The 27,212-nt window shown below is 42.6% G+C and overlaps 1 protein-coding gene across 5 annotated transcripts in view; it reads right to left on the reverse strand.

Moving 5' to 3' along the window:
- Positions 1-27,212, reverse strand: part of FYB1 (FYN binding protein 1) — a 148,067-nt gene that overhangs the window by 75,677 nt on the left and 45,178 nt on the right. For 4 of the 5 annotated variants that reach the window (XM_036111105.2, XM_078066674.1, XM_036111106.2 and 1 more), the window contains one exon: positions 14,434-15,595. In XM_036111105.2, coding sequence (XP_035966998.2) covers positions 14,434-15,595 — 1,162 coding nt within the window. Of the gene's footprint in view, positions 1-14,433; positions 15,596-16,288; positions 16,432-27,212 lie in introns of those variants that run through there. The other variant, XM_078066672.1, reaches the window with a different exon arrangement.

Raw genomic sequence — 27,212 nt, forward strand, 5'->3', positions numbered from 1 at the left:
GCCATGAGGAATCCTAAAAGACCAATTTATCTTATTTTATTTTTTAAAAAAGATTTATTTATTTATTTTAGAGAGAGAGGGAGAGAGAGAGAGAGAGAGAGCAAGCGAGCATGAGTGGGGAGAGGGGCTGAGGGAGAATCTCAAGCAGACTCCTGGCTGAGCACCAAGCCCACATGCAGCTCAATCACAGGACCTCGAGATCATGACCTGAGTCGAAATGAAGAATCAGATATTCAACCAACTGAGCCACCCAGACGCCCCCCTAAAAGACTTAAAGAGAGACTGCCTCAAAGAGGAAACAGAAGCCCAATGAGAAGACAAGAGAGAGGGCCATTAAGACTGAGAGCTCAGCCAGAGTGCTCTCTACCCAGAGATGGAGAATGCTGGGGGTAGGGAGGGGCCCAGCAGGAGTACTTGGGGGGACAAAGCACGTATAGCCAGGTGGTTGGACTTCTGCACAACAGGAATTGAGAGAATAATGACGAAGCTGAACAGAGCTCCAGCTGCTGCAATGTCCAGGAGGGAGGGGCCATCCTTGGCAATGACTAGCCAGGAAAGCGCTCACTCAGCCACTCTCTCACTCCACTGAACTCGGGCTCTTCACTCAAGCCGGCGGCACAAGCAGAAACAGCAAACCATCTAACTGAATCTCCACTACCACACGTGCACAGATGAAGAAGCTTCACACTGAGGAAAAGCCGGTGCCAAGAAAGGAAGACTTGAGTCAACAAAAAGTAGAACGCACACCGAGAAAGAAAGAGTGATGTGGCAAGAGAGATGCAAAGAGATATTGCACCTCAAAGGATCAAGTTGATACAGTGATAAAGAAAATCTTTTAGGTGTATTTAAATAAATTAAAATGTGATTTAACGTCTGTGAAAACCGGCCGTCGTTCTTTCCGGTATTGATTGATTCCTGAGGCAGCTGCTGCTGGCCACCATCTGTTAATCACCTGTTTTTCTTTTTTTAAAGATTTTATTTATTTATTCGAGAGAGAGACAGAGAGCAAGTGATGAAAGGGGCAGAGGGAGAGGGAGAGAGAGAATACCAAGCAGACTCCATGCTGAGCGCGGAGCCCGACTTGGGGCTCCATCTCACGACCATGAGATCCTGACCTGAGCCAAAACCAAGAGTCGGACGCTTAAAGGACTGAGCCACCCAGGCGCCCCACTCACCTATTTTACAATGGGGTCTTTATTTGAGCATTTCTCCTTTCCCCTTCAATAAATGTAATTAAATTGCGGCCACTGACTTGGGTCTTTATGATCTACCAGGAACCCTGCTAAATACATTTTAGCATGCCGTACATTTCTGTTTAATCCTCACAATAACCCAACAACAGAGGACACTTAACTCTATTAACAGACGAGAAACTTGAGGTAGAGGGGGGCTAAGAACCTTCCTTGGGTTCCACGGTAACTGTGGGAGCTTGTGCAGGACCGTGAGACTCTTTAGTAACAAAGCCTCTGCTTTGAATGCTCCCTGATGAAAAACAATCAGGTAAACTGTGCTTTTCAAAACCAAAAGGTGCTCCTGTCTTTATAATACATCTCACTTCTCATAGATCACTAAGTGCTCATGTTGCTTCCTGTAGGCTCTCCAATCAACTTTGCAACAAGATTAAAAACAAGTTTCCAGCTTACAAAAATAGTGACAAGCTCGAAAAAATACCTTTTTTTAATCTGTGCCACAGTCACACTCTCCTTTTATCGTTAGACTCACAGATGCAGGAATTTGTCTGCAACATCAAAACTTGAGAGCGCTTTTCTTCAGACCCGTATTCCTTTGAAGAGCAACCAAAGAGCAGTACAGAGGAAAGGTGCCCTTTAGTTTAGGACAACCACCTAGCTTTCTTTTTCATTGGCTTAATTTCTTCTAAGTGCTATATTAACACGGGCCTATTTTAAAGATTAGATACGTAATACACAAAACATTGTTGAAGGGAAAGATGAACGTTGTTACCAAGTGATGCTATCTCCATGGTGGGGAAACTAGGCCAGTAGAGTTGAACTTGAGCAATGACCAGATTGAGAGCAGAGAATCATCCAGAGCTTTTGATTCTGCTCATCCCTTAGCCCTTCTGGTCAGTTTGGGTAGAGGGGAGCATGAGGGCTCTACCAAGCATGGAGACCTCCCAAGGGACCAAGAGCAGTCACCTGGGGCAGGACTCTGAGCTCCCTGGTCCTTCGGGCCTCCCTCCATCAACAAAACAGCAGTTCTTACAGTGGGGCCCAGTTATTCAGACTTCCTAAGTCTGTCCGTCCTAGGGAGCACTTGCATTCTTTTCCTTTGCCTTGCGTAACATCAGTAGTGCCAGATACGGGTTTTTAATTTGATGAATAGTAATCATATGTGCCACGTAAAAACCCTGTGCTGAGCCAACCTGAAGGCCGCCACATGGCAGAAGGGGAGAAAAGAGATGAAAATAAAAGGGAAGAGAGAACAGAAAAAAGGAAGAAAGGAAAAAGGGGAAGAGAGTGACCGAGTCCCTGCTTACAGGTGTTCTGTGCGGGAAGCACCACACTCTTCCAGGCTGAGTCTGGGCCAGCTGGTGGTGGGCCAGCCACCAGTCAGCTGATGTGTACAATTCAACCACCCACTGTTAAAAGAGTGAACTAGCTAAAGCCCTCTAAGGGTTCCAGGTACCCCTCAGTGAGCCCTGGCCGTGTTTGTGATCCAGCAGCTAGCCGGTGAATGCCTGACATAGTACAGAACCTCTAGGATTCTGGGGCCAGCCATCCAGATGTTAGATATTTGTTTGTTTTTTTTTTAAGATTTTATTTATTTATTTGAGAGAGAGAATGAGATAGAGAGCATGAGAGGGGGGAGGGTCAGAGGGAGAAGCAGACTCCCTGCTGAGCAGGGAGCCCGATGCGGGACTCGATCCTGGGACTCCAGGATCATGACCTGAGCCGAAGGCAGTCGCTTAACCAACTGAGCCACCCAGGCACCCTGGATGTTAGATATTTGAATAGCACCTTTGCACTTTCCCTAACTAAGCAAATCTTTAAGATCAACCATAGGATACTACCTGTTTGCTTAAACAGATCACTCACTCCTTTCCACATTTGGATGTAATCACCAACTTTCAGTGTCCTGTCTCAGTGTGATAGCATTTCTTTTGTTTTCAGAAAAACACCAATGGCTTAGAAACCCTTCCTCTCCCCACCATCCTCCCCCCCCACCCCCAACTGTAATAGTTCTCACAGCCTGCAGTGTTTCTTAACATGGTCCAAGGTCAACCTGCCTCAGAGCCATTTAGTGATGTGGATAACTATCCCAGTTCCTGGGTCCCATGCTGCTTCTCAAACTAGAAACTGGGGGTTTTCTTATGCAACTTAAAGTCTGGAATCTTAAAAAGAGTAAGGCCCAATTTTGATGTTTCTTGCTCCTTCTAAATATATGACACATACACTGTTGATCAGAATGTCTATCCGTTTTGGCAGATCTTTCTCCTTAGAGACCCACTTGGTGTCACAGTGTCAGAATGGTCGGGGAACCAAGTAAGGAACATTGGTTTGCATGGATGCCCTTGCAATACTTTAGTTCAGGAAAGAATCTGAAAACTTTCAAATCCCAGGTCTGGTAGAAGAAAGCCACTTTCCAGCACTCTTGTTTTTTTAAGGATCTCTGGTTATTGGTCACTGAAAACAGACAGGAGGATCAAACAACCTGGCTATCACACCAACATGGAAAAATTCAGTTGCTGTACTTCTACTGGGATCATCTAAACTCTTCTGGGCATATTCTATTCATCAGCAACCTGTTTCTGGCAATATAATGGCCATTAATAGTAATATAAAATAAAACCACTTCCTCCCCCACTGGGTATCCCTCCCACTAACACCTTCCACCCTCAAAAGAAATGGCAAGGTGACCCTTGAATAAAGAACTTCTGCTTATATGCAAAGGAAGATAATAGTTGAGTGTAAGGGTTTGGATCACAGACAGCTGAACTATCCTGAATAAGAAAACAGAGAGTGTTCTCATTCTTCTTTGCCATGAAGGATGGGTCAGAGAAACAGGAAAGGACAGGGGATGGGAGGGGAGCCTGAGCTATAAAACCACTTTCTGCTTTGGAAGAATGGTGGTTACCAATATTTTGTTTTAAATCTCTAGCCTCAGTGCAGTGTAAATAAACTTCTGGGTCTGACACCTTCACTGACGTCTGTCACGCACACAAATGCCTTCAATGAGGGGTTTGCGGTGGAATCTAAGGAAAGGCTCCAAGTCTTGTTTGGGTGACAGCAGTACAGCACAGGGGCAGGGAGGCAATTCCTACGCTGATGCAAGTTAGAGGACGTAGGAGCTGGAACCCCGAAGTGACCTTGGGAATTCAAGCCATGTGGTCATTCATTGATCTTCTGTGGGGACCATTCGATTTTTCCATGAAACATGGGCTGGCATTTGGCATCAACTCTATTGAGATTTTAAGGAGCACACCAGCAGCTTTTCTATTTTCTGCCTTAGGCTTTCCATTTCAAAACTGTGTTGGCACGTGTAATTCACCACGGTTTCTTAGTAGTTCAGAATTCAGCAGTCTCTTTGGTCCTCATGCCTCCAAAAAGCTCAGCATTTTCTGTAGGTTTTACTAACAGGTTTCATTGACCCAGGAAAGGAGATTTGCAGTGATGGTATGGAAGAATGGAAAAGAATAGGATTAAAAAAAATAATCATAGTTTATGGGTGCCTGGGTGGCTCGGTGGGTTGAGCATCTGCCTTCGGCTCAGGTCGTGATCTCAGGGTCCTGGGATCAAGCACCATGTTGGCTCCCTACTCAGTGGGGAGTCTGCTTCTCCCTCTCTCTCTCTGCCCCTTCTCCCCTCATGCTCTCTCTCTCTCAAATAAATAAATAAAATCTTAAGATATAATAATAGCTTAGAAGATAAGAATGAAGAAGAAAGCAAGAAAATAGGAGGGAGGCAGATGGCTGGGGGAGTGGTGGAGTGTCATTTGCTGGGTTGAGTGGTACAGGCCATCTGCCATAGACTGAGTGTTTCTATCCCCCGAATTCAAATGTTGAAATGTAATCCCCAGCGTGATGGTGCTAGGAGAGTGGTCTTTAGGAGGTGTTGGGGTCATGAGGGTGGAGCCCTCACGAATGGGATTAGTGCCCTTATAAAAGAGACCCGAGCGAGCTCCCTCATGGCTCTGCTATGGAAGGATGCAGTGAGGAGACAATCAGGAAGTGGCTTCTCACCAAAAACCGAATCTGAAAGCACCTTGATCTTGGAATCAGGAACCTCTAGAACTGTGAGAGATAAATTTCTGTTGTCTCTAAGCCACCAGTAATTTTGTAATAGCAGTCTGAACTAAGATATGCCCTCACCTTATAATAATAGTCCCCCCAACCAGTGGGTCCATTAGATAATCACTCAGAGTTAGTGAAGAAAGCACAAGTTCCCAACAGGCAGATAGAGATCTAGCAGAAGATCTAGAAACCTCATCTGCTTGCATGCCACTCAGCCAGAGCACAATTAATTTCTCCCCAGGAGGACTAAGGACTCAAGGCTTCAGAGAAATCAAAGACAGCCTCTTTCTACAACATAGTGAGGTTTCCTGCCTACAAAACTGCTCTATCGGGTCTAGAAAAATCTTTCTTAATTTAGAATAACATGAATGACTGAAATTATTTTATAAACCTGATTTATCCTCCTTCCACATGAAACTGCTTTTGAAGAAATGGCTGAGGAGAAAGTCACGTGTGTGTGTGTGTGTATGGCTAAAGTTCTGGAGGGGAGAAAAAGGGGGTCCTGGAGAAACTGTACTCTAAATCCTCAGTAACTGAGAGTATACGGGCACATCAATTTCTTTAAGGTGACAATTTGGCAGAAAAATAGATAATATTGTAGGATTTAAAAACAAACCACCCCAAGAGGCTCTTGTGGTATCAATCTAGGATTCTTTCTCCACTTAAAAGAGGGGAGCAAATTTTTTTTACAGAAGAAAGGGAACAAATCCTCAACACACTTTGGACACCTGTGGTATTCACCTGCCTTGCGATGATTTTGGACGGGTTCTTAGTTGCCTGCTCGTACTCATGATATCACTCCACGTGTTGCTCTTGGAAATCAGATGAGCTACGTCAGGGATCTGAGGACTGGAAGAAACTCAAGAAAAGAGTGGGGTTCTGGGGCGAGCCCCTTTGTCTGTGCCTCACCAGACCTACCGCCACCCCTGGAAAGACACCTGTTTGCGGGGCATGTGCCGTGGGCTGAACTGGCCGTTGTGGTGGGCAGCACCTCAACTGCAGAGGGATACCGGCTGCTGGCACAAACACAAACCTCTGTTTCTACAACGCCACTTCTTACTTGGGGGAAAGAAAAACCTCAGATGGTTTTCTGCTCAGGTTTTTTTTCTGTAGCCAGATGTCTCACCTTCAGTTAACTTTCTCCTGATAGCATCTATTTATCGCTATGGGCTGTTCTACATGTTTTTTCTACCTTCGCTATGCCAGACAGAATAAAATATGATCTTTTTTTCTTTAGTGGCAATTTAAACGGAAGAGAAATATGTTTCTTGTCTCTTTGCTAGTGGTTAATGTGGCGGTTAAAGTCTCCAGCTTTTAGACTTTTTCTCTCTTCCTTGTATCTCATATGTTGGAAAAACAAATAATCTAGGGCTCTAGATGGTTCTAGAGCCTTGTCATAACTGTCATGATTGTGCTTCCTCTAAAAGAGTAGGACATTTCCAGATATATTTGTAAAAACAAGTAGCTGGATTTCTGCTCCTGGGGCATAATTTGGTCCTTCAATCATTGGAGTTAATTCTTGTGTTACATAAGTTAATTTCATTTTGTTTTGAAAATAAAAAATGTATGCACAAAGAGGCGTTATTAGCATATGAATCCATAATATTCAGAAATAATTTTCATCAAGGCAAACAAAGTGGCAAATGAATATTGTGGAAATCCAATCCTTTAGAAAAGGGTTTATTTGGCCTGGCTTGGAAATAATTTTAGCAGATTATATGAAGCAAGATATCTCTTGCCCAGTGAGCAGACTGAATTATAACATTATCTTATAACATTTACCCCATCTTCCTATCTAGTTTTTTAAAAAATTTTAATGTGTGAAAACACAACTGAAAGTAAATCAGGAAGAGTCTGTATGTATTTGGTTATCAGAGTCGTACATATTTGTGTTTGATTTTTAGATTTGACTTTCTTTTTAATTTTCTTTTCTCAAGTAAATTGCAGTTTCATTTTAATGCTTTTCCCTTTCTGGGTCACATGACTATTTTAAGAATTAAGTAATTTTGATCAAATTTGGTGTCTATTAAATCATTTCATATGCAATTTATACTTTATTTAAGGGTAAGTTGGTCATTATAAAACAAAATTTTTATTTATGTTACAAGTTGCCATGTCTTCTTTGATCTAACACAAATGCTACTACGTTGACAATGTCACTGCATCGAGGAATATTCCCATATTTTCTTTTGTAAGCAGCTTAAAAGTATACCAACTTCTGCTGCTTGATCATCGGAAGTTACAGGGTAAATCATGGCATGTTGCTCCAAACTAGGTTTTACAGAAATTTCTCTTCCCTAAGAGAAGCAATAGTCCCTCTTACAGACATGGTGACTCTCACTGTAAAGAAATTTTTTCCCTATAAATTAGATAATAAAGATGGACTACTGTTGTGCTAAAATTAATATTAAAAGACTGGCTAGCATCTGAGCAGTTACAAAAGAAGTTTAAAGCCAAATGGAGCACTGAGCAAGGAACCAGGAACTTAAATATGCTGAGGGGATTTTTCAAAGCCAAATGACTTAAACCCTGAAGAGAGAAAATTGCCTTCCTCACAGGTCAGTTCTAGGGGTCCTCTCCTCCTGGTTCCTTTTCCTATCCAGTATTCTATTCTTCTGCTGGTCTAAGTATAAACTAACTGACTGTTAAAAGCTTACGATCTGACCATCCTCAGGGAATTTGCAGGTTCTCAGAGCTTAGACAGTACTCACACTCCAGAGGTAAAACACCCATCAAGTAGCTGGATCTCTCCCTTGCTTCACCCTGACTGTGACCTGAAGACTCCTAAGAATAGATTCCTGGAGTGGTCATCTAAGCATCTTCGACCAAGCCTAGTCCAAAGGATATGACACAAGCAGTGGACACTCACTTCATGGGAGTCTCCTTTCTACCTTGTGAAGGGGGTGAAGTGATGGTCCCTTTGGAAATATTGCTGACACCTACATTATAACTGAAATTTAGTTGCTATTAAGTGAGGGAGAAGACTTCCAGGATGTCTCTCCTCCAATTACCAAATAAAATAGTAAAAACAAAATACGGCAAGATAAATATTATCCCAAAGTCGCTAGTGACCACCACACGCAAAAAAGGGAAAAATAACGTAGTTGGATACATTTCACAAAGTGGTGGCTAGGGGAAGAAAAAGAAGGCTCAGGTGCTGTAGGAAGCAAATAAAGCTTCCCATTTGTTCCCCAGAACCAGAAGCAATATCGGGGAAAGACACTGATTTTAGAAAAACCTGTGAATTCTCCTTAATACACTTCAGGTTGGAGAGGTGGACTCAGGGATGAGTGAGCCCCCTGGGGAAGGTCAAGGAGAAACCTATAGCATGAAAGCCCTAAATACCACGGCAGGATCACACCAGAGGCAGAAGGGGGGTGAGCTGCCACGGTTGGGCTTGCCCTGGTATAGGGCCCCAAATGAAATCTCAGAAAATGGAACAGCACCCGGCCCTCAAGATCACCACAGCTATCTTTCACTCCACAGAAGAGTGGATTAAAAGCAACAGTCAGAGCTGGTGAACTTATTCTGGATTTGAGCTCATAAATGCATTTGTCATCTGTTAGCCAGATAAAAAGAAAGGGTGTGACCCCTCTGCATATGGAAGAGAAAATCCCCAAAAGCAAAGAGGCACATCTTCTCTCAGAAAATACTGATGATGGAATGATTGACACTAACATATCTTGGCTAGGTTTTAAAACCTTAAAGAAAGAGATTCCTTTGGAAATGCAGACAGAAAAGATAATCATTTTCAAGAGGGAGAATTCAGGGTGGTCTCAGAGTTCTCCACAGTAAAATTAAATGCCAGAATGTAAAAATAAAGACCATGTATAAAAAAAGCCCAAAGGATGCTGTTGGGATAATACAGTGGGGAACAGGTTGTTTGAGAGAGCAGGGTTTAGACTGAGGAGCTGGTTTATCTTAGAAGAGCAGAAGCTGAGAACTTGGGGAGAAAGATGAAGAATAGGAAGCTCTTAAGATTTGCCCAGGGGCTTGTGTGGTTAAGACAGGGGATGCTCGTTCAAAGGCATTTCTGTTTTAGGGTTAAACTCAGGTAAGCTGCCCAATTAATAGTGGTTCCTCAGAAGTTTCAACCTAGAAGAGAAGAAAGACTTACAGGTCTTGTGGAAAACTGCTTTCCTAGGGACCGAGGAGGGCAGATGAAGTAGAGTGGGCTCAGGTGGGAGCTGAAAGGAAGCGTGGATACCAGCCACGAGGTGCACCAGGCACCCTGGACAGTGAGAGAGCGGAACAACATTGCCCCCTGAAGCCGACCCACGCTTTTGAAAAACTTCCTTTCCAGTCTGTGTACCATAGAGCTTTGCCTCTAGCTCTTCAGTGTTCTGAAATGGCCCAATCTGTGAGATGTTTTGTCCTGGGATCTGTTTTTTTAGCGTATCTTATTCTTAGACGCCAAGTGCACACTAGTGTATCAGATGCTTGTGGAAACCCTACTGTAAAGAATCTACTTACCTCTCCCCCCTCCAATCTCTTAAATGTGTTTGAGCGTAGCATCCCTTTCCCTTATCATGGCTAGGAGCAACACACACTGATGTAATGTGATATATAATATCTAATAAGGCAATTTTAGAGAGTACATGTAAAAAGAGAGTGAAGGGAAAGAGAAAAGAGACAGTTTAGGGTGTATGAAGGAAAATCCTGCCCCCTCCTATCCTTGCTGCTGAAAATAGCCCAAACACCTTTAGGCTCCAAAGTGCTATTGGCTGGATTAGTTGAAGCGATGCATGAGCAGATAAGGAGTGGGGTCAGTCATGCCGCTGGCCCTTTGTTAGGGCCTGCTGGGATGCTGGCCTTACCCTTTCACTTGTCAGGATGCTTAACTGATCATTCTTTTTTTTTTTTTTTTAAGATTTTTTATTTATTTATTTGACAGAGAGAGACTCAGTGAGAGAGGGAACACAAGCAGGGGGAGTGGGAGAGGGAGAAGCAGGCCTCCCGCCGAGCAGGGAGCCCGATGTGGGGCTCGATCCCAGGACCCTGGGATCACGACCCGAGCCGAAGGCAGACGCTTAAAGACTGAGCCACCCAGGCGCCCCTAACTGATCATTCTTAAAGCTAAGCTATGGAAAGGCGAGTCTTAGTTTCTCTCCAGGATTAAGAACAAGACCAGAAAAAGGGTTGGATGGAATATTTCCGAGCAGATTAATTACTAACTCCACATGCAAACCAACAGTCAAGCCAAGGGATCTTAACAACTGAAACTTTGCTGGTTGGGCACACACTGATGCTTAGGATGAATTCCTCTCACCACTGGCCCAGGAATCAAAAGGAACCAGAGAAAAGGTTAGTTCAGAGAACATTTTGATATTTTGGAACTTTTTTTTTTGAAAGTTTAGGCTTTTGTAGCCCCAAGTGGTTCTGGGAGAAAAAAAAGTTATTAGCTTCATGTGCAGAAAAACAATATGATATATTCAAGCTTATGGTTTACCAGTAAGTAAGCTGGCTAGATCTACAATACAGACGCTGTGTGTAATATTCATTTCACATGGAAGCTCTATTCAATTGAGTGCAAGTCTATTGACAGGGGTTATCTAATTTGTTAAAGTAACTGCTAAGCTATAGAGAATATTAATACTGAATTCTGATTAAATAGACTTTGGGGGGATGACAAACCTGAGCAACTAACAAGAATATATTATTTCTATGCTCCAAATAAATAATGTTAAGCAGACTGGTGTTTGTCTCCATGTAGCTTATAGTGGTATTTGTAGTAAAAAACAAACGAACAAACAAAAAACAGATGTTTCAACCAAAGAACACACACACAGAGAGAAGGATGAGGATTCTTTGAGTTTCCCTTATGCTTGATTTATTATCTCATGATATCCTATGTTTCATGAGAGGAAGCCTAGGAGGGAGGATGGTGAGGGGGACATAGGCCCTGGAATCAGAGAGACCTAAGGATCAGTCCCACCCCTGCTTAGTCATGTTATAGCCTTGGGCAAGTTACCCAACCTCTCTGAGCTTTAGTTTCTTCAGAGAATTCTTATTTCATTGGGTTCTTGGGAGGAGTGAACAGGGTAATGTGTATCTGGTATGCAACAAGTCCTCAATAAATAATAAATATTTTAATGGCCAATATATTGGACAAAGATGAAAAAAGATGGAGGGTAGGTATGGGGAAGAGGTTTAAGGAATTGGATGTGAACCTGGAAAGGAAGGAATCAGGTAGAAGGCTAAGAAAATAGTGTTAAGAGTTTTGAAAACCTGCAGAGTTATTAGATGAAGCATTGGCTAATTTGAACACCCTATATTTTCTAAATCTGGTATATTCTTAATCTTCCTAAGTGGAATGCTAAATTACTTAGTATGGTTTGGTAAAAGTAGCAGTGGTGGGATCAGGAGTCAGCAGACCTGCCTTTTAAGAAATTCTCAGTGTTCAGAAAATAACACATATGACACATATGCAAGGTTATTTTTTGTAGCACGGTTTCGAACAGAAAAAGTTTGGAAACAATGCACAATGTTCAGTCCATTAGGTGGGTCATTCATTTACCAGAATATTATGCAACTTTAAGGAATATTCAGTTACCTCTTATTAAAATATGAATAGATATACAAGATTTTAATTTTTTTAAAAAAAACAAGGATCAAAGCATTGCATATAATATTTTACTTCTTGAGTATAAAGCTGGGGGAATTAGTATCTCTCTCTCTATTTTTTAAAAGATTTTATTTATTTATTTGACAGAGAGAGAGACAGTGAGAGAGGGAACACAAGCAGGGTGAGTGGGAGAGGGAGAAGCAGGCTTCCCGCTGAGCAGGGAGCCGATGCGGGGCTCGATCCCAGGACCCTCGGATCATGACCTGAGCCGAAGGCAGATGCTTAACGACTGAGCCACCCAGGAGCCCCTAGTATCTATATTTATATTTGCTTACATAAACCTAAGGAAGCTGGATGACCATAGAAATTAAGAAAAGTGGTTTTTGTGGGGCAGAGGCTGGGAAGACCCAGAAAATGATAGATAAGGACTGTATGCCATTTTATACTTGCTGGCTTTTTTTTTTTTTTTTTGAGCCAGGTATAATTTCTATTTAAAAAATAACTTAAAAAAAATTATGGGGGCGCCTCGTGGCTCAGTCGGTTAAGTGTCTAACTCTTGGTTTTGGCTCAGGTCAGGACCTCAGGGTGGTGAGATCGAGCCCTGCTCCGCGGTCAGCAGGATGTCTCTCTCTCCCTCCCTCTCTCTCTCTCTTTCTCTCAAATAAATAAATAAATAAATAAATAAATAAATAAAATCTTTTTTAAAAAGTTAAAAAAATTTAAATGCTTATAAAAATGTGAATGCTTTAAAGGGGTGTTATTCATAATTTAAAGTTAGGAATCAGATTGCTTTATCCTGACACTAACCTGAGGTCAGTTCAAATTAAGAAGGATTGAGTTTTGATTTGTGAAAGAGGATGAAGAGGGAACAGGGTGCTTTTTGGAGCATAACATATCCCAAGGATCAGAGTTAGAGGTGGAGTATATTATGAGAGGATTTAGAGTCTAAATTGTGTCCTGGGGTACTGGAGCGGTGGGGAGGCAGGTCAAGATGGGGGGAAAAGGGAGAAAGAGGGCGAGGATCCACTCTGCCTACTAGGTGGTTTTGCCTGGGTCCCTTGGAACTCGATTGCACTGAAAGTCAGCTCCCTACTGACCCCAGAACCATGGAGCCAGAAGACTTCATTAGCATTTCAACAGCATGACACCAGACAACTAGTGACCACCACCCAAACCTGGGAGCTGAGTGGAAATAAAGATGGAGCATTTCCCTGGTCTGAAGTTAGAGCCACAAGATGGAGGTTACGATAGCTAATTTTTTATCCGAGGCACAGAAGAACTAAGGGAAGGGATCTTTTAGAAGTTTTCACAAAGATAACATTTCTGAGTTATGGACCAGTATTAACATGAGAAGGTGACAGATGAGGAGGACACAAGTGTAACGGCTGAATCTTTCTAGAAGACAGATGATTGTGGCATCACTTCAAATGTGCTTTCTACATGATAGATTAATGGGAGGTTGGATCACTAATCTGTTAATCAACAGCAAGAATATTGATCTATTGCATGATGATGCATTGCAAATGATATACTGCAAGATGCTTTTGCAGAGCTGGAAAGGAAAAACAACCTTTATACCTAGAACTTCTTTAATTAGACCATAGTTTTATAAGAAAAAAAATAGGTCTAATAAAGTGGTGTGGTCCCTATTCCATTATGTATAAGCATCTTTTCTCCACCTTCCCCGTGAATAAACAATAACTGCACATTATTGGCCTAAAATATTAATCGTTTCAGGCATAAATGAGCTTCTGTCATCACTGTGTGGGGTTACCAATCTTTACCAAGTCATTCAGCATCAAATTTTAGCATGTGCCATAGGATTGTCACATCGCTGGTAGGAAATGAAACTATTTTCCCTGAAGGACACTAATGTGCCCCTTTGTCTGGCTTATGGTCCTAGTTCTGTGCTGTTTGAGGAATCAGCAAAGTTCAGAAAGCTTTATACCGAGAAATAGAAAACAGCTAACATATAAAACAGAAAGTGGCATTTCGTGAGCTCTGCTCATCTCTTGTTTGAATATTGGGCTTAGGAAACACGTGATGACTCTTTGGACATTGAAAATCACTTGACATTTTGGGCTGGATACTTTGTTGCCAGGGGTCGCTCTCTGCAGCTGTGACCTTCAGCAGCCTCATCGGCCTCTGCCTGCCACATGCCGGCAGCATCCTCCGGTCGTGAAAGTCAAAACTGCCTCCAGACGCTGCCAAATGTCCCCGGGCATCAAAATTGACCTAGTTTGAGAATCCCCAACTTAGAGGTTTACTCATCTTTCTAACTCTTTTGTGGTAGTAAGGGTAACACACCTCAGCCTCATTCAACAGAAATGAAACCCGGCTAAGGATGTAAATGAAAGCAAAACCATTTATCAATCAAATGGATATATTTCCCTTCACCCCCAAAGGCAGCCCCCGAGGCATTTTCTCGCAGAACTAAGGATTTTTACCTCTCAGACCTCCCACACCAAAGGAAAAAAATTGCCAAAGAAAAGTGGCCACATACACAGGAGTACCAGGGATGGACTCATTCCTTGGTATAATTTTTCCCCCCAGAAGTTCAAACAGCCCTCTGTGGTAGAACAGAACGTGTTAACTCATGAACGAGAAAAGAACTCACTGTTTCCAGAAGCGGCTTTTCGGAATTTCGTCAGGTCAACGTGCGGGGGTCTGCTGGGTTTTGGTGGCGGTGGGCCCAAGGTAAACAAGGGAGGCAGGGGCTTCTGCTTGGGGGTGGCTGCATTCTTGTCTCCCTTTTCCTTGTCTTGACTTTGGCTCCAGGGCCCTGTCGCTGTCAACTTAGAAGGCACCTTAGGGAACTTGGCAGGAGGAGCCCCAGAGCCCGGCTCTTCCTGATTCATTTTGTTCAGGAAGATGTTCTTAGCAGCATCTATCTTCCTATCTTCTCTTTTCTCTTCAGCATTTCTGGAGAGGCCTGGGCTTCCTCTGTTCGCAGCAGGTTTCAGAACCACCCCAGAAAAGGGTGAACTGGACGTCTCGCCTCTGTGGTCTTTAGTTTCCTGGTCTTCTCTTGCTGGTTTTAAAGGGCCAGTTTTGACCTTGGCTCCTAAGGGAGGCGGGGGTCCTTTCTGTAGAGACGCATTCTTGGTGGGGCTCTCGTCTTCATGGGTGTCATCAGGACTCAGGGATGGCTTCTGGCCAAAGACAGGCTTGGGAAAGAGGGGCTTGGACTCATGGTCCTGTGAGGCCGACACAAACTTGCCTTTAACCCCAGGCAGCTTGGGGAATGCTTGCTTCTGCTCAGCTTCCAGGGCTGGAGGATGAGACCCTGGCTTGGGGCCGGGTGGCTTTAGGTCATGGTCTTGGTTTATACTGTAAGGCGAAGGCTTATTCCCAGGGGGCCGGGGAAACACAGGTTTGGCATCTTCCTTGGGCACGGTGACGGGCTTAGGGCCTAGAGGTTTCGGAAATCCCACTTTCACCTCAGGGTCTCTGGTGGCCGAGTTTGCCGGCGGTCCAAATCTTTGGCCCACTCCCGTCGGCTTTAGAAACGGGGGCTTGGGCTCCTTGTCAGGCTTTTCCTCAGACGTAGGTTTCACCGCCAAAGGTGGCTTTGGGGACCCAAACTTAGGTACGTTGCTAGGTCCTGCAGGAGGGCTGGCACTTCCTTGGTTGTCAAAGAGATTCTTTCTTGCTTGTACTCCTGAAGGCGAGTTTTGCCCAGGGACCTTGAAGGGGCGATTGCTGACAGAGACCTCTTCCGTGGGGTTGCCCCCTGGGTTAAACTTTGCCATGAGGGACTTCACATCTGCTTTTGTATCCTACAAGCACAGGGAACAAAAACTAGCTAAGAGCCAGAAGTCTTAATTGCACAATTTAAAATACTACACTCTGAAGGGCTTCCTGGTTTGAGGCCTGCCTGGTCACTGATTGGTTGGGGAAACACTGTAACATTTATCTTCCTCTATGGCAAAATAGTCCGTGAGAGTTTCTTGAAGGGGGAGGGCTATTGTGCATATACTGTTTGGGCTTTTTTTTTTTTTTTTGCTTGTCTTACACTGACTTGCTTATTTCTGTTTAAGTGACACTTTACCTTTTTTTTTTCTTTCCCTCACTGTTTCTCCAGCTCTCCTGTTGGATTTACCCTTCACTTGGCATTTATCTACTTTGTTTTACTTGAAAAAAATATGGAAGTGGCTAATAAGGGACTTCTTCCATATTTTACAGTTGAGCCCCTTATATAGAAACTATACTTGAAAAAATGAAAGTAAGTTCTTCTGTAAATTCAGTTTGTACACTTTCTATAGCATGGCCACGTTTAACAGCTCTGTGGTTTGCAAGAGCTCTCCCGCTCCCATCGGCAGTTAAGGTGCGTCTGCTTGCTAAACAGGGGATGTGGCAGAGAAAGTCACTCATTTGAAAAAGTAAGTAATAAGTGAGTTTTCCTACTTATTTATAAATATTGAGTGCTACTGATTCAACTGGAGCCAGATGAGCAGGCAGAATGTGCTCACCTTCCAGACTGGTCCTGTCTTGGGGGCACAGGCTGGGGAAAGTGAAAGAGACTGGCTGGGAAGTCTCATGTCCAGCCTTCTTGCTTCTCCGGTCTCGTCTCTTTTATAAGGACATGTACTACTCCTTCTTGTAAGTCCTGCTACACAGTCTCTGTCCTCGGCTAGAATTAGGATGTTACTCAGTAAAGACAGCAGGCAAATAGTCACCCTTCTCTGTGAAGGTGACTTTCCACTTAATCTGGAAACATTCTTGGTGTGTTTGCTCTTTCTCTCCAAAGCAAGGATTTGAAATTTTCTAGTTCTTCTAGAAATATTTGAAAATCGGAAGCATTAAAAAAAAAAATCACTGAAGATACACATGTGGTCATGACAATTTCCATTTTCATGCTTTAAAATTCGCCTAGAAAATGTTTTCTTTCTTCCCACCACCACCTATCTGGCCACACACCCAAAAACATTTCACCTTTTGAGACCCCAAAACCACAAAACCATAGCATGGGCTCAATATATGGAAACTATTATTATTAGAAATATTAAGTAGCATATTCAAGGGCTCACAGCCAGGAACTGTGAGCACAGGGATGCACAGCCAGGTGTGTCTAGGGCTCTGAAGTCCAGAAAGGGTCTCATTCCTTTTTGTACCCCCACAACACCTGGACCAGGGCTTGGCATCTTCAGGCTTCTAATGCATATTTGGGGAAATAAAACTTGGCACTGAGCTGAATACTGTGAATAGCAATTTAAAAGAAATGGTGCCCTCAGCTGGAGTTTTTCTTTGTACCAACCTGCAGGGCCCGTGTATTTGCAGGATGGGAGAAAGGGACTTAAGGCACTAGAAGGAGAAAACCAGATGAGAGCAGCATTTTCCAGCTTGAATTTTGTTCCTTTAACTTACTACCCTATCTGCAAGTTGCTGAAAACATCTTATTTTCTACCTTGTCTTCCTTGAACACCTTTTTTTTTTTTTAATCCCCATGATTTCCTCCAATCCTCAAACAATCCCTAAAGGCAATAGGCAGGAAGATGGCAGAATAGGGAGAGTTTGGGTGGCGGGGGAAGGAATGGGAGAAGCTGGGTCCTTCCCTGAACCCTCCCAAGGAGATCACAGCTGCAGAGAACTCCAAAGCTTAACACAAGATGCATAAAGAAGTATTAATACAAAAATTTGCTCTTGGGGTGCCTGGGTGACTCAGTCGGTTAAGCATCTGCCTTTGGCTCAGGTCATGATCCCAGGGTCCTGGGATAGAGCCCTGCATCGGGCTCCCTGCTCAGTGGGGAGTCTGCTTCTCCCTCTCCCTCTGCCCCTCCCCTGGCTCATGCTCATGCACTTGCTCTCTCTCAAATAAATAAATAAATGAAAATAAATTTGCTCCCCACATGTAAGAAAGTCTGTCTCCGGGGAAGAACTCTTTTATTCTGGACTTATTCTATATTTTGCAATTTATATTCTAGATCTGTAATTTATTCTAGATTTATAACAAGAGGCTACATTGCAGAGTAGTTAATAATGCAGACTAGGGAGTCAGACTGCCTGGGTTTGAGTCTTACTAGCTGTTTAACCTAGGGCAGTGTACAAATTCTCTGGGCCTTAGTTTGCTCACCTCTATCATAGGGATCAAATGCTGTGTCATGGGGCTGTTAGGATGATGAAGCTAATCTCTGGAAGGCACTCCCAAAAGTGCTCGTAATGTAAAAGGGCTTCCTAATTTTATACAGCAAGGGAAGCCTTTAGAATCATCTGGCCCTCCTCTGTCACTACACTGGAGAGGAAACAGTAACCAAAGGATTAAAGCAAAAACCTACGTAGTTGCAGCAACTTCTTGTCTTGGATTTCATGGGGGAAAACCCATGAAACACACTAACCCATTGTCAAACTCCACATCCTGGTTTTAATTTAGAAAATACAGAAGTGGTTTATTTGGAATTGCAACATAAGTTTCTTAGCTACCCGCCCAGACCCAGGAGGCAAGGTAGCACCATGGTTAATAACCCAGGCTCTAGAATTATCGACTTGGGTTCCAATCTTGACTTTGCCATTTACTGGCCACATATCCTAGCAAGTTTCTTAACCTCCCTGAGACTCAGTTTACTTCATCTGTAAAATGAGAATAATAACAGTACCTATTTTTCCACAGGATTTTGTTCTTAAATCAGGATTAAATGGGTTAATGCACGTAAAGTTTGTAGGTTAAGGATTACATGTACTATATATCCAAAGATTGTCTGCCAACATCATTTTTTCTAATTCACTATTCACATAGCATCATTTTCTCCAGGTGACCAAGTTCTTAAGTTATAATTGTTAATATTATGTTCTAATTTTATTTATTTATTTATGAATTTTTGAGTATAGTTGACATGCAACGTTACATTAGTTTTTGGTGAACAATGTAGTGATTTGGCAAGTTTGTACATTATGCTACATTATATTCTAATTTTAAATCAATGTGACTGAAACAAACATACTGTTAGAAAACATAATGGAGTTACTATGTTTGAGTTTGGTTTACCTACACTTCAAAACTTTTCACTGAATGTTGGAAGATAGGGAAAGAAATAGTAATACATTCTTGTGTAGGACACTTTGAAGAAATGGGAGCAGCCCCTGAGCTTACACTAATATGTCTGGCAAATCAATAGCCCAAACTCTACAACTATGTGACCACTTATTCTGACTGCTTAGCTTTAGAAGTTGTTTCATCATTTTCATTGTTACAAGTTTATTGGACCAAATTTTCAATATCCAGATTTGCCCTTAATCTTAACAATAATAGCTAGATTTCTTTCATAATGATAAGGATAGAAAGGAAAAAAAGATTAAAAATTTTTTTTAACATTCTCCCATTTCATTGTAGGTTGAATAGCCATTCCATTTTCCAGGGTTCTTTTTACTTTTAAAGAGAGTTAAAAAGAGGGGCGCCTGGGTGGCTCAGTCAGTTAAGCGTCTGACTCTTGGTTTTGGCTCAGGTCATGATCTCAGGGTCGTGGGGATTGAGCCCCATGCTCAGCGTGGAGCCTGTTTGAGATTCTCTCTCCCTCTCTCTCTGTCCCTCCCCCCTCTGTGCCTCCCCCCTCTAGTGCACTTCCTGTGTGTCTCTCTTTCTCAAATAAATAAATAAATCTTAAAAAAAACCTTAGAAAGAGTATAGGAGCCATGTATCATTGTATGATAGAGTGAAAATTCAGTCAACTCTAAGCCTTGAAACTCTAAGCCCTACTGCCCCAGTTCTAGGAGCATCATATATCCTGACTTACCAGTATAGGACAAGTTTATGCCTCTTGTCCTGGAAGAACTATTAATAACATTCACATTTACTCTCAAAATTGACCTGCTTTAAACAATAAATTACATGGTGAATTTACCCAGTCCCTCACCAGAGGCAACTACTGTCCTCAGTTTCTTATGTATATTTCTAAGCTGTGCATATGCAAATATATATAAACATACACAAGCATTCTTCCTGTTCCTACTTTTTTTTTTTTTTTAAGATTTTTTATTTATTTATTTGAGAGAGAGAGAATGAGAGAGAGCAAGCACATGAGAGGGGGGAGGGTCAGAGGGAGAAGCAGACTCCCTGCCGAGCAGGGAGCCCGATGCGGGACTCGATCCAGGGACTCCAGGATCATGACCTGAGCCGAAGGCAGTCGCTTAACCAACTGAGCCACCCAGGCGCCCTGTTCCTACTTTTTGCACAAGTGGAAACTTCTGCTTCACAGCCTGCTTTGTTTCCAGAGCTAATATTGAGTTGCCGCACACGTGCACAACTGGATATAACATCAGCAACCATCCTGATTGCCTGGGACTTCGTGTGATTCGCACAACTGGATATATCATCAGCAACCATCCTGATTGCCTGGGACTTCGTGTGATTCGCACAACTGGATATAACATCAGCAACCATCCTGATTGCCTGGGACTTCGTGTGATTCGCACAACTGGATATAACATCAGCAACCATCCTGATTGCCTGGGACTTCGTGTGATTCGCACAACTGGATATAACATCAGCAACCATCCTGATTGCCTGGGACTTCGTGTGATTCGCACAACTGGATATATCATCAGCAACCATCCTGATTGCCTGGGACTTCGTGTGATTCGCACAACTGGATATAACATCAGCAACCATCCTGATTGCCTGGGACTTCGTGTGATTCGCACAACTGGATATAACATCAGCAACCATCCTGATTGCCTGGGACTTCATGTGATTCCAGCTGTTAAACATTTTCAATATTAACTCTGTTATTTTCCCTTATAATTGATCCATATCAGTGCATATTATTTGCACAACCTTTTTTTTTTTTAAAGATAGGTTTTATTTTATTTTTTATTTTTAGAACAGTTTTAGTGAGAAGATAGTACAGAGAGTACTAGTATACTTCGCATCTAGTTTCCCCTTAATAAAACTTGACATTAGTTTGCAGGACCTTTTTAACTCTTAATAATTTAAAGATTGGGCTTCTACTTATTCTTAAGAAGAGGTATTTTACATCTGGAAGACCTCAGAGTTCAGGATACTTGAAGTAAATCAAACATTTCATCTCAAATTACTTGTTTCTTTTCCAAAATCATTTGAAGCAATTCATTATTATTTCTGTCTGTTATGTACCTATATAGTGTTTAGTCCAAACTACTCCCATTCATTGCTCTATAATTGCACAGATGTAATTGTAGAAATGCTCTTGATAGAAATGAATTTCCTTTAGCCTCCATGTATTTTTCCTTCCCCAGAATTATGTGCCTTCCCTGGCATAAACATCACGTTTGCCACAGCCCCTAGGAAGACTGCTGCTAGTAAGAAGCGTTTTGTTACAACCTCTGGGTTTCTAGTTAACAACTCTAGAATCCAGAAAATCTTCCTTTGCTCTTAGCAACTTACATGAAGATAATTGATCAAGTACATACTTAAACAAAGGCTGAGATGACATTTAGGACAGACATCAAGAAACTGTACACATTAAGAAAATGTTTCCCTTTGTAGCAGTTTGTCTACATATTTTCATATGGAAAATTAAAAACACCCTATGACTGTCGTTGATAACAGGGTTTTGCTTGGTTTTGGATTTATTTTTATAGTGCTCATACTTTTTTTTTTAAAGATGTTATTTATTTAGTTGAGAGAGAGAGTGAGCACGAGTTGGTTGGGGAGGAGCAGAGGGAGAAGGAGAAGCAGGCTTCCCGCTGAGCAGGGAGCCTGACACGGGGCTCGTTCCCAGGACCCTGGGATCATGACCTGAGCCGAAGGCAGGTGCTTAATGACTGAGCCACCCAGGTGCCCCTACACTGCTCTTACTTTTAAATATATATTGAATATTAGATTAATCCCGTGGTTCTCAATGAGAAGCCTTTTTGGCAACGTCTGGAGAAATCTTTGATTGAAACGACTGACTGAGGCAATGCTCTTGGCATCTGATGAGAAGAAGCCAGAGATACTGCTGAACAGCCTACAATGCACAGGGCAGCTCCTCAACAAAATATTATCAGCCCAGATAGTCCCGAAGTCGAGAGGCCCCGAGTTAATCTTATTGCTCCTGGATTATTGGAAACACCTTACCAGAAAGTCCGCCTTTAATTTTTGTAATAGAATATAATCTAAAACCTATCAATAACTGTGTAAGAAAAACCAAACAAAGCCCCCCAAGCCCCTAAATAATACAAAAAAAGAAACTACCATTAGAGATTGTTCAAAGTTCCATGTCTTTGAAAGTCTCATCTTCGCAAAGTTTCATTTATAAAGCACAAAAGAAAACAGCCATGAATCATGGGTAACTAATAACATTAAAATAACTGAAGCTTCATTTTACCTCTGTTAAGATGTGTTTGTGTTACTTTTGTAATTAAAGCATGAGGAGAGCAAACCACTCTTATGGATGCTGTTATTTTTCCCTATATAGCCCAGGGAAAAGGAGAAGAAAGTGATTTGCTCTTGATTGCATGTAATGCTTTTAATCATGAGGGAGACAGCAATTAATAATAGTTTACCCAAACTGGTTTGTTTCTTTCTTCATGGATGAATTTTACTATATGTGGATTTTCTTTCATATTATGTTATTGTTTCTTTTTTTTTATTGTTAAGTCATGTTTTCCCCATGACTTATGGTCTGAATTGATGGTTCTTCTCATAGAATAAAATTAGTTCATACTACTGCCGCCATTACCCGGAACAGGACTCCAGGTATGGTGACATCAGAGGATAACAGGAGGTTGCAAGGAGGTGCATATGTAAAGAGAAAACGTTCCAGTACGCCAGCCCTAGGCCTGCCCAAGGCTTTAGAGATTGTAGTCAGAGTGAATGGAAGAGGGATGAAGGCAGGTGAGGGTGGGGTGCCGCACGAGAGAGCCCAGCTTCTACCAGGGTGATGGTTCATGTTACTCAAACCTATTCAGCAAAGGACTGATAAGAAGGTATAATAAAAAGACTGAGAAAATAGAAAGTTCTTTCCTAAGCCAAATAAACTTGCCATCCTTGGGGCGCCTGGGTGGCTCAGTCGTTGGGCGTCTGCCTTCGGCTCAGGTCATGATCCCGGGGTCCTGGGATCGAGTCCCACATGGGGCTGCTCGGCGGGAAGCCTGCTTCTCCCTCTCCCTCTCCCACTCCCCCTGCTTGTGTTCCCTCTCTCGCTGTCTCTCTCTCTGTTGAAAAATAAATAAAATCTTAAAAAAAAAAAATTTCTTAAACTTGCCATCCTTGAGGTAGGAAGCAGGCTGGTGAAAATTTGTAATATACTCAAGCAGTTCATACTTTCACAAGGCAATGGTATTCAACTTCACTGGTTTCTATCGCCAAGATTAAAGAAAATAACAGATATGTTCCCCACGACCAAGTCCTCCACCCCTTTTGAGTGGGTGAGCGCACGTACACACGCAGAAGTGATAAGTTGTCTTTTCTTTTTAAAGAGATTTAATCTCTACTCAGTGAACTTGGAAAAGGGAATTGTTTTAATCTGAAAATAAGCTTTCTTAAAACTGTTTATTGTCAGAAATTACATAATAAAACCTTTCTCCTTGGTATTGGTTGTAAAGATAAGAGTCAATAGAAGTTGGCTGAAAATACAGTACTTGTGACAACTTCTTACAAGATGGTAGAAGGCAGGTCGCACTAGAGATAATGAAACCGTGGTACACTTTTTTTTCATCCCCATTAACACTGTCTAAATATTTAGGTACTTAATGGGTCATAATTTAAGTACTTACTGTGTATACTGTTTCCCCAAGGAGATGTAAAAGCAGGAAACTAGTTTTATTTTTCCTCCTCAAAACTAGCACCCCTCTGCCACCCCCCATTCAAACAAGCACTCCTTAATGCCTGGCACATTTCTTTCCATAATGTCTATCACACATACTATACTGGCTGATGGGCTGAGTTTACTTGAATTCCACATGACTAAGCACACAGATGATAGCTGGGGACATGACTTGCTGAGCTTCTTCAAGAGTGTTGAACCCCTGTCACAACTCTATTTTTAAGAGCTCTCTGTCTAACAGAGTCTCCGCCTCATTGCGAACGGGCTGTGATGGATTCCAGTTGGCTGAGCCTCTGAGGTTGGAGGGAGCATCAGGCCCCTCTTCAACAGGATGTGGGAGCGTGCTTCTCACCACAAATTGAGTTCTTGGGGCAAGATGAGGCTGCTGCAGACTGGGCAAGGGCACAGGGAGGAGGAGCTGGTGGTGGAAGCAGTGGGGCGAGCCCTCCCATTTTTCTCGGTGACTTGTAAAGCTAAAGCTGGAACTGCAGACAACCCCAGCAGCCGGCCTTGGGTGGTGAGGGGTAATATAGTCAGAAGAAGACACCTGGCATGAGTGGGGTCTCTCTGGGAGCTGTTGCTTGGCTCCCCTCGGAGGGGGGAGCTCGGCCATTGTCCTGCAGGAGGCTGGCCTAAGTACCTTAGCAGAAAACCTCTCTATCATTAGTCCCTCTTGTATTACCTCAGGCACCTGTTGCGCTGGATCCTCTCCTTGCTCCTACTGTGTTCTCTCTTTAGGGTGAATTGAAGCAGAGGAAGCAAGATAGTTCAGTGGCTGGTAAAGCTCAGATGGTGATGGCCCATTTTCCAAATTCGGTGTCACCCTGGACTCTCAAGATATATTGATCCTTTAGGCTTTTGTGTACCTTCTGTCTTTAAAGACCAGGCTTGAAAATCACCATCTTTCTACAAATGAGAGCCTTCGAACCTTTTTCTGGTTATCCTACTAAATAGCTCCTACACCAACACAGTCTTGACTTTGTCATGGCTTCTGATGGCTTACGCAAAATGGGTAAGGAAGTTCAACAAGGCTTCCTATGTGTTTCTGAAATTTGTTCTGCTCTAAGTTTTTGACTCTTTGAAGCTAATGGCATGGTGACAGGATGCAGAGAATATAGAGTCCGATGCAGATCGTAGAGAACCACAAACAGTCCCAGAACCATTTATTCTGTTACTCCGTTTTATAAAGGTTTTATAGCAGATTTAACTTACATTTGCTCACTGTGTAATTCATGTAGCCTGAGTTAACTAAATACATCAAATTAGAGAACAGTCTCTCAGGAATTTACATTTTGACCAATGAACTTGTAGATAATTAAAGTGTTTTCACAGATATCTTACTAGTGGCTTATTTGGATCTTAAGATAATATTTAAGTATTGACAATTATGCAATATAAGTCCTCTCATTTTTCCCGGGCCTCCTACTCTGTCATCTCAAAGAGATCTTAATTTCATCTGCTATTTCTAGTGGTTATTCCATTTTTTTTTTTTTTTAAGTAGGCTCCACATGGGGGCTTGACCTCATGACCCTGAGATGAAAAACCTGAGCTGAGATCAAGAGTCAGACACTTAACTGACTGAGCCCCCCAGGTGCCCCTGGTTATTCTATTTTTATATATAAGTAGTATAAACCAGCCAAACCAAACTTACTTTGTTAAAAACATATGAAATTTGAAGTAAAAATTCTTGGTGGCTGAGAAAGATGCTGTTTGACACAGGAAAAAGAAAACAGAAATGCTCTGCTTCCTTTTTTCTCAGCCTCCACGTCCCCCCCGGCACAGGCGCAAACACACAGACATGGGAGCTTGGACGGTGAATTCCCGCTCTACACCTGACAAGAAGTTAGAACCCGAAAGTATACGGCCAACATGGAGTGGGCTGGGGTAGGGAGATGAGGCCATCTGTGGGGTTTTCTAGAAACTTCCTTCCCAGCATGTGAAAGTTCTATGAGAAGAGAACTGCTCAGAAGAGGAAGGTGTTGGCAAGCTGATCAAGACAGGTGGCAGCAAGGGATCGAGAGTGTGAATGGAGAAAGTAAAACTAGACATAAGAAGTGAAGGGTTGGGCGCCTGGGTGGCTCAGTCGTTAATTGTCTGCCTTCGGCTCAGGTCATGATCCCAGGATCCTGGGATCGAGCCCCACATCGGGCTCCCTGCTCCGCGGGAAGCCTGCTTCTCCCTCTCCCACTCCCCCTGCTTGTGTTCCCTCTCTCGCTGTGTCTCTCTCTGTCAAATAAATAAATAAAATTGAAAAAAAAAATTAAAAAAAAAAAAAAGAAGTGAAGGGTTACGGAAGATTCCACAGAGACCTCACTCCACAGAATATGGCAGTGTGAGCCCTTCCTCGTATTCCCCCCTCCCATTCTTATTCCATCTCTCCTTTTGAACTTTGAAGAAAATGCATTCAGTATTTAGTAATCAGGAGTGAACAGTACAATCACCTCACACCTCTTACCTCACTTCTCTCTTATAAGTCACAGTAACAAGACTCTGCCATGAGATGAGCAATTTCTCTCACCTTTGTCACCATGGGGCTCTTCAGGGCAGGTTGCACCCTTTCTCATTAAAATTGTGATGCTCTCAATTTCAAGCTTTTCATGGTGTAGATCCTGCTTTTAACACCAGCTACCCTCTTCCCCCCCGCCCCCCGATCCCTCATCTTTCCAAGGTGTTTCGTGGCTTTAGCTGCTCTGGGTTTTCACTTATCTCTTCCTTCATACATTGCTTCATTTTCTTCTGAGAATACTGGTGACTCCTTGCTAATGTGCCAGTGGTTCTAGTATGTGACACTTTGCCAATATCTAGTTTAAAATCTGTGCTTAATTAAGATCACTCATCTCAGGGTACAAATGACCTCAATATCCCCCCCCAACTGTGTACACTTGTATAATTAGCGAAAAATGCTAGAGTTTGGCATTCTATATCTGTTACTAATTCTATTATTAGAACTAATAATCTCATTTTTTAAAGAGATTTTATTTATTTATTTGGCAGAGAGAGAGAGAGCACAAGCAGGGGGGAGGGGCAGAGGGAGAAGCAGGCTCCCGCTGTGCAAGAAGCCCGATGCAGGGCTCGATCCCCAGGGCCCTGGGATCATGACCTGAGCCAAAGGCAGATGCTTAACCAACTGAGCCACCCAGGTGTCCCCTAATAATCTCATTTTAAAGCAAAATTTCACACACAATATCTTATTTGATCCTCCCAAAGCCTGGTTTATTCCTATTGTCAAAGAAGGATAAACTAAGCTCAAGCACATGGTAGAAAAGAGAACTAAACTGAGGTTTTCTAACTCTAAATCCTGTGTCTGCCACAACACACCATAGGAATCATGACTTTCTTTCCTTCTTGTATGGTTACGATTTTGAATTTAAATCTTCAGCTCACACAAGACAAATTTCTTATTCTGATCCAAAAAGTTTTCCACCTAACCCTAATGATTTAATCATGGCAGATGATGTGTTAACACTTGTTCTACCCACAGTTGTGATCATAGCAGATCTGAGATGAGCAAGGAGACAAAGCAAGACAGGGGACGTAGGGCTCTAAGCCAATACATCCATTGACTTTATAACATCACAGGCAATCTGAAAAGGGTGAGAGAAGACAAAGACAAACAATTCTGCTTGCTTTATTTTTGATGTTTGGTCTGTGTGTGTGGGCTGGGGGTGGTACATTT

This window comes from Halichoerus grypus, chromosome 2 (assembly GCF_964656455.1).
Source record: "Halichoerus grypus chromosome 2, mHalGry1.hap1.1, whole genome shotgun sequence".
Taxonomy (NCBI): Eukaryota; Metazoa; Chordata; class Mammalia; order Carnivora; family Phocidae; genus Halichoerus; species Halichoerus grypus.